Source organism: Nannobrachium achirus, assembly GCF_963921795.1.
Source record: "Nannobrachium achirus genome assembly, chromosome: 24".
In the NCBI taxonomy this organism is placed as follows: Eukaryota; Metazoa; Chordata; class Actinopteri; order Myctophiformes; family Myctophidae; genus Nannobrachium; species Nannobrachium achirus.
The window spans coordinates 20,233,508-20,248,054 of NC_137831.1; the positions used below are offsets into that span (position 1 = coordinate 20,233,508).

Below are 14,547 nucleotides of genomic sequence, written 5' to 3' on the forward strand. Positions count from 1 at the left end.
CACCATAAAAGAACATTTGGATTGTTCCTAAAAGTGCGTTGTGAGCTTGCCTTGTACAGTAGATCAGCTATTTTCTAATAGCCCATGTTTAAAATAATAGTGGTGAAATCGATTTTGATGCTATTTACACATTTAGCTGGGGACCCCCTGGAGACCTAGCAAAGACCCCTGTGGGTCCCTGTACCCCACTTTGAGAACCGCTGGCCTAAATTATACACCGTAGAATGACTTCTCACAAAAAAATAGGCTGATCTACATCTGGTTGTGATGCGACGCAACGTGTAGTTAGCTTGTAGATCAGGCGCTTTTTTTGCCAAGCATCACTACGTTCTCCAGCTGTGAGTTCTAGCCTTTCTAAGTGAAGTTCTTAGTTGCTATGTCGGTGTTAGCTAATAGTCAACAACATCCATGCTGGATTAGTGTGAAGTTGGTGTAATGTGGATATTTTGTGTGCGTGTGCGTATTCCTGTGTGTGCGTGCATGCGTGCGCATATGTGCGTGTGTCTTCAGGAGGGAACCTATCGCAGCCCAGAGAAGAGGTCATCTCTGCCCAGGCCAGCCAAGTCTCTGACCCGCCACATCCCTGCTGCCGAACAGGAAGAAAACAGCACCCCCCGCAGGCCTACCTGTAAGCCACCCACACACACACACACACACACCCACCTCTACAGCCGTGCACAAAAAGTTTGATGCAGATGCCTTGGTAAGTCTTTAGATGGATGGTACAATGTTAAGTAATAACACATCATTTCATATCGTCGTTGTCCGGTGGAAACCTTGTATGTCCAAAACTGTTTGTTTTGTATTTATCATTTTAAAAATGATTTAAATGAGTGAAAACAGCCGATATACAAGCACACAACGCCTCGCGGTTCACTACATCTTGTATGATGAAGCAGGCTTTGCTTTGCGAAAAAAAATTACAAATTTGAAACTTGGAGATACGAGGTTTCTGCCCGACGGTGACGATATAATAAAAACAAAATGTATAAAAACACATTTCTATTGTATTTGCTTCCCTTGTTTCAACCTTGAACAGCAGGTGCCGGCCATTTACCCCAAAATATAAGGCCTTGATTAGTCTCTCATGCTTGGCTAATACCTGAACTGATGCTCTGCTTGGTTTGGTTTTGCTCAGTCCAGCAGCTGCTACAGTAACTCCTCATTCCCCCTCCTCTGCTGCTTCTACCTCAATTCCTTTTCCTCCTTTTCTTTTGCCCGTCCCGCTTAGCGATTCGTACTGAGGGCTCGAGGGAGAGCAGGTCTGGAAGAGCCCCTAGTATGGCAGGTAGAAGCTCCTGTGCACCAGATCCTTTTTTTTAACCCATTCAGAACGGGTACACAGTATTGTGTATCGTTATTTTATGCTTTAACTATTGAAAAATAGCAGATCTACAAGCTCACAGCGCGCTGCGAGCTTGTAGGTCTGCTATTTTTGAAAAATCGTGAAATTTTGACCCGATTCTTTAAGTGTCTTTTGAATCATTCTAAGGTTTTTTTGAAAAACCTATGTTTCTATGTCAGCAATCTGGCCAGCCATCGTCAAAGAAAAGGTCCTTTTCACTTAACTGGAGCTCAGTTAGTCTGTTCTTGAGAGACTGCTATGTCAGTGGTGCTCAAACTTTTTCATGTGAAGGACCCCCAAAATGATATTTATTTGGCCACGGACCCCCATCTCAAAATATTTAGTTCCAGGGACCACCCAGAAGCAAAATTTGAGTTACAAACGTTCGCTTTAAAAAGACAAATATTCAAAGATTTGCACAAATTTTCACGACTTTTTTCAAAAACAGCAGATCTACAAGCTCGCAGCGCGGCACTCGGTGCCGCGCTGTGAGCTTGTATATATCTGCTATTTTCACTGGTTAAAGCATTCAATAATTTAAAGAACCACCCACCGTATTAAATCCATGTCACCACATTAACTGCACTCCTCGAGTGTTCCTTTAACTCTGGGAGTGTTCGATTGTAAGCTAACAAATGGACCCTTAAGGGTACACTCTCAAGAGTTAAATGCACACAGAGGATTTTGACTGTGAATTTAACCGTGTGTTAGATTTTCATTGTGTCCTAAAAGACGATGGTAGTGTGCACTGTAGTGTTGCATGTATTTCATTTAACTAACCTTAACTGATTCATTCACTCATCCATTCATTCGTTAGTTGTTGATAAAAATTAAACAAGGTCCAGGAAGCTGTGATGTCACTGGTTTCATCTCTGCTGTCCCGACAACAACCCTCAATGTCTCTCAGTGTGTGTCCTTAAAGCCTCAATCTGACAGAGCGGGGTAATTGCAGAATGTAGCACGTGAGATTTCCATAATGCTGCTTCAGGGTTCTATATTTCTCAGTGGAAGAGCAGGGAGACCACCTCCACCCACTGCAGATGTGCTAGTTGTATTGTATTAACGTTCACTGCCAATTTACAGCAACATTCTCTTAAAGGAGCTATAGTCAACTTTTTCATTGTAGGGCCGTCACTTTGTTTACATCCTAGTCTATAGACAATAGACAATAGATTAGAATGTAAACAAAGCGTTGGTCTGACAATGGCCAAAATTATTATTTTATCATTATTTTACGCTTTTTGTGGTAATTTTTGAATAGAAACACATACATGAAGCTTATTTTTTTATAAAATATTTTCGAAACATTATTTTTATTTTAGCATCCGTTTGTCAAGAAAAAGTTGACTATAGCTCCTTTAACTAAAATAAGTTTGGACTGTAAAGAATATACAGTATTAAAAAAAAAAGTTTGGATTGCGGCTTTAACGCTACTCGTTCCGTTTTAACTGTCGTGTTTGTGTGATGTCATCAGGATGGGCAGGGTCATCAGTTTAATGTGGCTCGCTACCGTGAGCGCTATAGTAGTGGTGTTGTGCCTGTATCTCTCTTCATTCTCTCTCTCCATCTACTGTATGTACTGCTCTGTGGATGTCTCTCTCTCCCTCTCCTCTCTCTCTCCATCTATGTAATGCTCTGTGGATGTCTCTCTCTCTCCCTCTCCTCTCTCTCTCCATCTATGTAATGCTCTGTGGATGTCTCTCTCTCCCTCTCCTCTCTCTCTCCATCTATGTACTGCTCTGTGGATGTCTCTCTCTCTCCCTCTTCTCTCTCTCTCCATCTATGTAGTGCTCTGTGGATGTCTCTCTCTCTCCCTCTCCTCTCTCTCTCCATCTATGTAGTGCTCTGTGGATGTCTCTCTCTCTCCCTCTCCTCTCTCTCTCCATCTATGTACTGCTCTGTGGATGTCTCTCTCTCTCCCTCTTCTCTCTCTCTCCATCTATGTAGTGCTCTGTGGATGTCTCTCTCTCTCCCTCTCCTCTCTCTCTCCATCTATGTAGTGCTCTGTGGATGTCTCTCTCTCTCCCTCTCCTCTCTCTCTCCATCTATGTAGTGCTCTGTGGATGTCTCTCTCTCTCCCTCTCCTCTCTCTCTCCATCTATGTAGTGCTCTGTGGATGTATCTCTCTCTCCCTCTCCTCTCTCTCTCCATCTATGTAGTGCTCTGTGGATGTCTCTCTCTCCCTCTCCTCTCTCTCTCCATCTATGTAGTGCTCTGTGGATGTCTCTCTCTCTCCCTCTCCTCTCTCTCTCCATCTATGTAGTGCTCTGTGGATGTCTCTCTCTCTCCCTCTCCTCTCTCTCTCCATCTATGTAGTGCTCTGTGGATGTATCTCTCTCTCCCTCGCTCCATCGATGTTCATCTTTCTTCTCTCTCTCTCTCCCTCTCCCCCTCTCTCTCTCTCTCTCTCTCTCTCTCTCTCTCTCTCTCTCTCTCTCAGGTACAGACCGCCCGCGGGCGACGCGCAGCGGGGCGTCCACCCCGGGCTCCTCGGCGGTCACCCCCGGCTCGCCGCCCAGCTACGCCTGCCGCACGCCCGGCTCGCGCACCCCCGGCAGCCACACGCCCAAGTCCTTCAGCCTGCCGCAGGAGAGGAAGATCGCCGTGATCCGCACGCCGCCCAAGTCGCCCTCCTCCGTCCAGAGGCAGCTGAAGGTGCTCAACCAGCCCCTGCCCGACCTCACCAACGTCAAGTCCAAGATAGGCTCCACCTCCAACCTGAAGCACCAGCCGAAGGGAGGGCAGGTAAAATCAGTGGTGGGCGGGCTTGAACTTTGCGAAAGGCTATATGCGCACTTGCGCAGCCAGTGGCGTCAGTTCAGAAAAAGCTACGGTATGGCAACATGACTGGTAAAGACACCAGTCATGTTGCCATACTTTAGCAACAGGCATGATACAGTACATTTAAATTTTCCCCTGTTTCTACGGTTTCTTGGGCTGGATATGGCAGCCTGAAATGGTTGTTCAAGTGCAGTTAAACTTGGCTTGTTAGTAAACGTGCCACAATTAACAATAATGCATTGCACCTGTGCAGCTGACCTGGGAATATACCATTTTGTCAAGTGACCATTTTGTGAAATTTTGCATTTGTAGTTATTTTACTGTAATTTAACAACACAATAACCAGAACAGATAGACAAAGAGACATTCATGGATTTATATTTAAAAGTAACTTTTATATTCCCCCCTGGACCCAGGGTATGGCAGCTGCATACCCCTGCCATACCCAATTGACGCCCCTGTGCGCAGCAGCCATTTTGGTCAGAAGTCGGGGTGTCTCTTCTCACTTCTTTCGCTGGTGCTACTAATGATACTAAAGAAGGCTCTGTTCCATTCTGGTCAGACAGAGTCTGTTGTTGTGCATTGTGCATGCTGGAAACACTCTGCTACACCAGTGGGTCTCAAATTGTGGTCCAGGGACCCTCGTGGTTCCTTGGGGATTCCAAATGACCCCTTAAAAAACAAGGGAATTTGGGAGTGATGACGCAAATAAGAAATAAGCTGACAAAATCTGAACTGGAACACTATACAATTTAAGATGATCTCTCCTGAGATCAGCTGAACTGTGGCCATCCACCTGAAAATATATTTACACTGGCTGCCCCCATTCACTTACGCTTTATTTTGAAGAGCCCCGGAAGCCTTCGTGTGTGTGCATGTGTGTGTAATCTGACGATTCTAGGAAGTCGGTCTGTTTGTTTACAAACGGTCACAAAACTAAAATCCTAACCGGGGACTACCATCACGGATGAGTGTAGCCGTGAAAAAGAGCGGCTCTCGGCCTTTACAACGTTATTTGCACCTTATTTGGAGATACAGCCGTTTTTATGTTACAGCATGGAATAGGAGTCAATGGAGAATAGACGCTCCACGTTGCTACTGGCTGCGTTGCGCCATGACGTATGCCGTTTTTTTTTTTCTTTCACCAGCACCCTTTGCAAGCGTCCGTTGCCCGGTTTCCATGGTAACCCTTAACTCTGTGGACGAGCCCTGTTACTGTACCAACGCTCTACAGCAGGGGTCTTCAACGTTTTCAGGCCAAGGACCCCTTAGTTAAGAGAAGGATGAAGCAGGGACCCCCACATAGATTCCATATAGTTTCATTGTTTGACAGCACGATCATCAGTGTTATTTTGGATTCATGTCAATTTGCGTTTGTATTTAACCACTTGTACCGTCAATACGTTCACCCTGTACTTAGTCTGCTCTTTTCCCCCTCTACACCAAAGCTCTTTGCCGAAAATAGCCAATCTACAAGCTCACAACGCCTCGCAGCGCGATAGCGTTGTGAGCTTGTAGATCTGCAATTTTTGGCTAAAGTTCTCAGAATATGGACGCTATAGGGTTCAAGTGGTTAATATAAAAAAGGAGAAAAAAAAGCTTCTATCACACAAAGATTTGGAGGACCCCCTGTGGTAACTCTGAGGACCCCCTGTTGAAGACCCTTGCTCTACAGCAATCAATGATTACAAACACAATATAGTGTTTTAACCAAACAATATCACTTACCCGAGTGATATAAACATCAGGATATGGGTTGACAACCACAACCACAGCAGATCCCACTACTGTAGAATGTCGGTGCATTAACAAGGCACGTCTCTTCATGCTGTAGTTGCATCGATAGCCAACACTAATCTCGGTCCAGCCAGCCAGAATTAACCGCTGGGTCCTCTTTATTCATTTGAGTCTTTTCTGTCAGGCCTAATATGGTGCACTATTAGACTATATGAACTGTTAATCACATAACCAAAGGCAGCAGACAGTCTTACCCATTTAGAACGGGTACACATGGAACATGGTCCCTGGAACTAGATATTTTGAGATGGGGTCCGTGGCCAAATACATATCATTTTGGGGGTCCTTCACATGAAAAGGTTTGAGAACCACTGACATAGTAGTCTCTCAAGAACAGACTAACTGAGCTCCAGTTAAGTGAAAAATACCTTTTCTTTGACGATGGCTGGCCAGATTGCTGACATATAGAAACATAGATGTTTTTCAAAAAACCTTAGAAGGATTCAAAAGACACTTACAGAATCGTGTCAAAATTCTAATTTTCACGATTTTTCAAAAATAGCAGATCTACAAGCTCGCAGCGCGGCACTCGGTGCCGCGCTGTGAGCTTGTATATCTGCTATTTTTCAATAGTTAAAGCATAAAATAATGAGACACAATAATGTGTACCCGTTCTGAACTGTTAATCACATAACCAAAGGCAGCAGACAGTCTTAATGTTTCATGTCGCCTGCAAAGGTCAGACTTGTCATTAACCTCGCTGGTCTCCGGGCGAGGATGTCGGCAGTCGTAATTCCGCTGTTTTGTGTCCTCTTTACAGGAAATGTGAGACACGGTCTGTTATTTGTACCAGGCTCAGGGGCGTCAATTGGGTATGGCAGGGGTATGCAGCTGCCATACCCTGGGTCCAGGGGGGAAGATAAAAGTTAGTTCTAAATATGAATCCATGAATGTCTCTTTGTCTATCTGTGCAGGTTATTATGTTGGTAAATTACAGTAAAATAACTACAAATGCAAAATTTAACAAAATGGTCACTTTAACAAGGTATTATAATTATATATTATATGTACTACTTCTTAAAATAAATATATCATGCCTGTTGCTAAGGTATGGCAACATGACTGGTGTCTTGCACGCGCACGAAGGCACGCGTGCAAGACACCAGTCATGTTGCCCTACCTTAGCTTTTTCTGAACTGTCCCACTGACCAGGCTACTCTGTTGCATAGATCAGTGGTTCTCAACCTGTGGGTCGGGACAAATTAAACATTGGTCAAAATGTCAAATATTAGAGACAGAAATTGTGAAAAGAGACGATCTACATGTTCACAACGCTTCGCAATGCAGTGACCCAGTTAAAATCTGATTATTTTGGGGGTCGCGGCCTGAAAAGGTTGAGAACCACTGGCATAGATCAGTGCCATGGTTCCCAAGGTTTTTTTCCCTCCCCCTCGGAGCACCCCATCTTACATCAGACAGAAGCTCAGACCCCCCCTCATATGCGCATGCATGCACCCACACACGCAAACATGCACATGCACATGCACACACTTCTGTTTTTCAGACTTGTTAACCTGCCTCTTATGCCCTATATACAGTATACGTCTTTTATGATGAATTGCAAAATATTTTATATATGACACGTTAAACTGATATCACATTGAATGGATGAAAGCAAGTGGTGATATTGTGAAACATGCTTTGGACTAGGGACGGGACGACAATCGTTATTGTGAAGCTACTAAAAGGCCAAATGAATACTTAATTTAGGAATGAGAAACATGTGAATGTTTCACTTTTTCCCAAGATCACTTTATTTTATTTGTTTAGTTTAGTTTTTCTCGACTTCTACTCCGGCTGTCATTCTGTGCTGGTTTTTGTCATTGGATGACCTTGCTATGGGCAGCTGTAGGAGAGGCAGGGTAGAATAGGATTCTGAGCATAAAATGGGTGGAATTACATGGTGTGTGTGTGAAATGTGAATGTTCATGCCACTGTGTGTGTGTGCGTGTGTCCGTGCGCGTGTGGTAAGAAGCGCTGACGAGTGAATTCAGGTCACAGTGGGTGACGTGAGACTTCAACTTGTCGTGAGGTTTCCTCCCACTCGTCTTCTTCAAGTCCTCCTCCTCCTCCTCATTTCCCCTTCCTCCCTTAGTTTCTCCTTGGCTCTTAATCCCAATGGAGCAGTTCTTAGACCAGCAAACAAAAGGCTACAATAGAAACACAAATGTGTGCATGCCTACTAGGGATGGGTATCGTCTGCGATACTTTTAATGGTATCGATTGCATGGCGTCGATACTATCGGGTATCGGTTCACGTAAAAACGAACGATACCTCGTTTCGATACTCTGGAACGCACCCCTGGCCGGTCGCATCTGTAACAGTTGGGCTACTGAGAGTTTAATGACTGCTTTAGTAGGCTACACTCGTTACTATGGAAAATAGCCGACAATAGCCTATAATGTTTATTATTATGATGATTATCCAACGTCTATACTCTCCGCTCCGCCACACTGTGTGATCATCATCATCACCTCTGCTCTACCGCTGTTAAACTTAAATAAAAAGATGATTGGTTTCCCATGTAGGAGTCCTGGGTTCAAATCCAGGTGCTTAGGCTTTTTGGTGCAGGCATGGTTTTGAACTCGGTCCCGATACGAGGGGATTAACTTGGATAGAGTTGGATAAAAGGATTCTGTGTCTCCCCCAGGTCTTCATTCCCAGTGTTAAATTGGATTTCAGCCACGTCCAGGCTAAATGTGGCTCCCTGACCAAGCTCCAACACAGTCCAGGCGGGGGAAACGTGAGTAACACCCACACAATTCCATCCATACAAGAAGCCAGGGGTTTACCGATTTACACTCATTACACGATACGATATGATACGATACAATACAATACAATACACGATATTGGACTCACGGTATCGATACGATACAGTGTCTTTTGAATCCTTCTAAGATTTTTCGAAAAAAAAAAAAGATATTTCTATGTCAGCAATCTGGCCAGCCATTGTCAAAGAAAAGGTCCTTTTCACTTAAATGGAGCTCAGTTTGTCTGTTCTTGAGAGACTACTATGTCAGTGGTTCTCAAACCTTTTCATGTGAAGGACCCCCAAAATTTGGCCACGGACCCCCATCTCAAAATATTTAGTTCTACCACCCAGAAGCAAAATTTGAGTTACAAACGTTATACATACGTTATATTCAAAGATTTGCACACATTTTCATGACTTTTTCAAAAATAGCAGATCTACAAGCTTGCAGTGCGGCACTCGGTAACGCGCTGTGAGCTTGTATACCTGCTATTTTTGTGTGTGTGTGTGTGTGTGTGTGTGTGTGTGTGTGTGTGTGTGTGTGTGTGTGTGTAGATCATGTGTACCGATTTTTGTGACTTTTGAAGAAAATATGTAGGAAAAGGAGCAAAAAGTGTGTTTTGGAGAAAATTCAAGATGGCGGAAAATCTATCCTGGCGCAAATGGGCGTGGCCTATATGGGGAGATGCGTCTTGACCCAAGGAATCCAGGGAAAAAAGAATTTTAATTTTCCGATCTACGGTTCAAGAGTTACGGGGCAAAACGTAAAGTGGGCCGTTATAGCGCCACCATGAGGCCGAGTGATGTAATTATTTTTCGATTCATTCTTAAAATCATTATGAATCTCCTCTCCGAGGTTTGAAACTGTAGCTCCTATGGTTTACGAGAGAAAAATACTTGAAAGTGATTTCTTGCATTGTCCCATTATAAGTCAATGGGGACAATTAAGCGTCGTTTTTTGCCGATTACGTCGGCATGGTAAGGCGGATCGGAACGAAAGGTAATAGAACACCATTCCCGGCCGAGCCGCACATTTTGATGTATATATTGCGCGAGTGACGTAAATGGTGCGGCACTAGTTACGCGCCGAAGTCAGGCTACATACACACACACACACACACACACAGACACACACACACACAGACCCACACAGCCACGTATAGGGAGCTGCACACAGCTCCAAAAAAAAAAAAAAAAAAAAAATAGCTTGATTGAATATTTAGATATTTGATGCAAATGTTACCAAATGTTAATTTTTTTTATTTTTTTTTTAAAAAGCCGGACTAGTTCGGGATCGGCACCCCGAACATTATTAATAAGGTCCAAATAAAGCCGAACTAGTTCGGGATCGGCACAATAAGAGTTAACCATGATAGATTCATTAAAAACACCCATTATTTTTTCTGGTGACTCATAATACCCTCCTAATATGTGAGCAGGCCGTGTTTTTTCCATAACTTTTTTCATTTATTTTGAATAATTTTTGAGCGGTGGTAGACCGCTCCATAGCATGGCCGTGTGTGTATCCGTGTATGTATCCGTGTATGTATGTATGTATGTATGTATGTGTGTATGTAGCCTGAACTACCACTCAGTGACCAGAGAGGGTGCTCTTGAGTCTAGTCTGAGCATCAACTGCAATACTCTCTCTCTCTCTCTCTCACACACACACGCACACACACACGCACACGCACACACACACGCACACACACACACACACACACACACACACACAACCACCGCTCAGTTCACACAGGTGTGATTTTTTTTTTGTATTTAATTTTTTAATTTTCCCAAATAATTATTAAAAATAAATGAAAAAAGTTATCGAAGAAAAACACGGCCTGCTCACGTATTAGGAGGGTATTATGAGTCACCAGAAAAAAATAATGGGTGTTTTTAATGAATCTATCATGGTTAAAATGAAGTTTGAAGTTACAATGGGTGATGTGTATGTGGAGAGAGGGCCTTCCACTGCTCCCTGTTGAAAGTGGAATATCCCTTTAACTCACACGGACAATGGCGTTCTAATTGCAACACCTGCTCTGTGCAGCATCACCCCATGTCTGCCTCACTTTCTCTTTGTTGTGTGTGTGTGTGTGTGTGTGTGTGTGTGTGTGTACGTGTGTGTGTGTGTGTGTGTGTGTGTACGTGTGTGTGTGTGTGTGTGTGTGTGTGTGTGTGTGTGTGTGTGTGTGTGTGCGCGCGTGTGTGTGTCTCTCTAGTGCTTGGTTTCATGTTAACCTACCTCCAGGGAACCGACAAGGCCATGAACTTGGCCTTGCTTAATGACATACATTGATTGCACTATTCCTACATTCACAGACTCTGTTGTATCATCTCTTTCGGTTCTTTACTGTAGCAGCAGTGCTCTTGCTCTGTTTTTCAACGTCATCATTCTTGCAGTTTTATACACATTTAGCTCATTCAGCCGCTATATCGCTTAATCACATGAACCCTAGTGTCCCTAAATGGTGCATTTATATAGCGCTTTTATCCAAGGCGCTTTACATAGGTTGTGCATTACATTCACCCATTCACACACACATTCATACACACATTCATACACCGGTGGCGGAGGAAACCATGCAAGGCACCAACCTACTCACCGGGAGCAATTAGGGGTTCAGAGTCTTGCTCAAGGACCCTTCGACATTAACTCAGGGGGAGCCCAGATTCGAACTGGGAACCCTTCGGGAACCCTTCGTGCTCTAATAACGGTTTCTCTACTCCTGAGCTATGCCACCCCTGTATTCTGATTATGTCACAATAGGCAAACATTCTGGGGAAAATACCAGACCTACTGCTATTCGTACAAGAAGTACAACAGAGTTGATCAGGTTAAATATGTTATTTGGGGCGGCAGTGGCTCAGGGGTAGAGTGGCCCAGTTCAATCCTGGGCTCCCGCAGAGTTGGTGTCAAAGTGTCCTTGAGCAAGACACCGAACCCCTAATTGCTCCCGATGTGCCTTTCATGGTTTCCTCCACCATCTGTGTATAAATGGATGTGTGAATGGGTGAATGTAATGCACAATTTATTAAAGCGCCTTGGATAAAAGCGCTATATAAATGTACCATTTACCAATTACATTTATATCGTTATCTGGTGTCATCAAAAGGGGTCCTCTGTCTGAACAATGGCTAATGTATTCACTGTACTGTTTGCAGATTCAAATCCAGACCAAAAAGGTTGATGTCAGCCACATCACCTCCAAATGTGGCTCCATGTCCAACATTCGCCATAAACCAGGTACGTGATACTGTCGTTTTTAAGTATAACTATCAATACTGCAATGTGGAAATACTCAAAATATAGGGCTTTCACAACTAGTATCTTTTACAGATCAACTATTTGAAAACACTGGTAGTCGATTAGTCGTTTACCTATTATATAATAATAAAGACGGCTTTTCACAGCTTTAAGTATCGGCGGTTCAAGTGGTTAAATATCTGAAAACGCATATTGACATGACTCCAAAATACACTGATGATCGTGCTGTCAAATGATTAAACTACAGTACATGGAATCCATGAAAAGGTTGTGGGGGTCCCTGCTTCATCTCTCTCTCAACTAAAGGGTTCTTGGCCTGAAAATGTTGAAGACCCCTGACTTAAGTAAAGAATGTGAATACCTTTTCCACCACTGCATGATGACTTTGTTCCATTGCGTCTTGTCCACCAGGGGGCGGCTCAGTGCGGATTGAGAGTGTGAAGCTGGACTTCAAAGACAAAGCCCAGCCCAAGATTGGATCCATGGACAATGTTACCCATGTGCCTGCAGGAGGAAATGTCATGGTAATTCTGTTCTGTTACGCTTTATCCTGAAATTCTCTGCGCTGCGACACGCGTTGTGAGCTTGTAGATCGACTATTTTCAGCAATTTGTATATTTGTCGACAAAATCAACTGTAGATTCAGTCGACTAAAATCTTATGATATTTAGTCGACTAAAACTTAAACGTTTCAAAACTTTGACTAAAACTAAACCAAAATTTGCAGGCAAAATCAACACTCACCCCATCAGGCACGTGCACATAGACATCAAAGGGGGCTTGTCTGTAAAAAGTACCCTCTCCAGACCATGAATGCAGTTTTTACTATGGTGAAAGTAATGTAAATGCCTCCTATTTCCATGCCATACCTGAAGGCAGCATTCAAGATAATTGCCTTTTCCAAACTCTCCTGACCTTGAATGCAGCATCTTGTGTTGAAAGAATCGCCCTCTTTGTGTAGATATCCATGCCGTTACGCCGCATCTCCAGTATTGACTTGATTATATGCTTTGTTCAGTGTGGCGAAAAATGCTATTTTTGATATTTTCACCAAAAGGCCCTTTTAGAAATTTCAGCCCCAGCCACTTAAGTCCCTTTTTTCCACTACAGGGCCAAACCAGAACTAGAACCAGAACTTTCCAGAACCAAGAACTTTCAAGAACCTGTGACGTTCCGGGACCAAGCTCTGCTTACGTTTTCCATATAACCAGACCCAACCAGGAAGGTCCCAAAAAAGAGCAGCAGTGCTGCTGGCCCCGCCCATGGGTTCCCAGGTTCTGGAAAGTTCTGGTTCCGCCTCGTAGTGTGGAAAAGGGGCTTACCATTCTCTGCACGTCCCTGCCAACCAGTGTTGTTTTTGACAGCAAATTTTGATTTAGTTTTAGTCATAGTCTTTTGAATAAAATATCATTTAGTTTTAGTCATAATTTAGTCTCCAGAAAAGTTTTAGTTTGAGTCTAATTTTAGTCAACTAAATATCATGAGATTTTAGTTGACTAAATCTACAGTTGATTTAGTCGACTAAAATGTATTTTGGCAGGCCTTGATGGCATCGTAATGACTGATTTTACACTTGGTTGCATGCTGAAAATAACCGATCTACAAGCTCACAACGCGTCGTAGATCTGCTATTTTCAGCAAGCAACACCCGAGAGCAACCAAACATAAAATGACTTTCTTCTCCACTAGTCCCTCCCTAACGTTTAAGTCTAGTTTTTATTTTGTTGACGAAATTGTCAATATATTTAGTCTTAGTTTTAGTCATCACAGCTTAGCTTTTAATTTGTTTTTATTTAGTTTTCGTCAGTGAGAAAAACGCAGTCGACACACATTTTTTTCGTCATAATTTTAGTCGACAAAATCAACACTGCTGCCAACTCCCCCCACCCCCCACCCCCTCCTTCCAGATCGAGAGCCACAGGCTGACGTTCCGGGAGGATGCCAAGGCCCGGGTGGACCACGGCGCCGAGATCGTCAACATCGGGAGCCCCGGGCTGGCGGGCGGGACCGGGGGCACGTCCCCCACCCGCCTGTCATCGGTGGGAAGCATGAACATACTGGAGTCACCCCAGCTGTCCACCCTGGCCCAGGACGTCACCATCGCCCTGGCCAAGCAGGGCTTATGAAGGCCCTGAATGAAGGCCCTCTCTTCTCTTCTCTTCTCTTCTCTTCTCTTCTCTTCTCTTCTCTTCTCTTCTCTTCTCTCCTCAGCAACACGCCTCTGTTGGATCCCCCCTCGCCTCATCTCATGAACCCCTCCATAACACACACTCACACACACACACACACACACACACACACACACACACACACACACACACACACACACACACACACACACACACACATACTGTACACACACACACACACTAGGGCTGTCACGATTATGACATTTTACATGACGATTAATTGTCCCTCAAATAATTGCGATTAACGATTTAATTGTGTTTTTTGTCGTTGACAGTTACATTTCTGTTTGGCTTGTAGGCTTTGAAGTTGCACATGGCAGATATGACAAAGGACCTAAATATACAAAGAACTTACTGACACATTTGACAACTTTATACTTAAAAAAAAGAACATTGATAGTGGAAATA

The 14,547-nt window shown here is 43.7% G+C and overlaps 1 protein-coding gene across 1 annotated transcript in view; it reads left to right on the forward strand.

Annotated features, from left to right (window-relative positions):
• LOC308280135 (uncharacterized protein) overlaps window positions 1-14,076 on the forward strand; it is a gene marked incomplete at its 3' end in the record, with an annotated part of 124,125 nt that extends 110,049 nt beyond the window's left edge. Inside the window, exons 11-17 of the mRNA XM_080720397.1 lie at window positions 511-628; window positions 1,232-1,300; window positions 3,792-4,090; window positions 8,575-8,667; window positions 11,848-11,929; window positions 12,362-12,474; window positions 13,858-14,076. Of these exons, the coding sequence (XP_080576523.1) occupies window positions 511-628; window positions 1,232-1,300; window positions 3,792-4,090; window positions 8,575-8,667; window positions 11,848-11,929; window positions 12,362-12,474; window positions 13,858-14,076 (993 nt within the window). The remainder of the gene's footprint in view (window positions 1-510; window positions 629-1,231; window positions 1,301-3,791; window positions 4,091-8,574; window positions 8,668-11,847; window positions 11,930-12,361; window positions 12,475-13,857) is intronic.
• Between the last annotated feature and the right edge of the window lie 471 nt (window positions 14,077-14,547).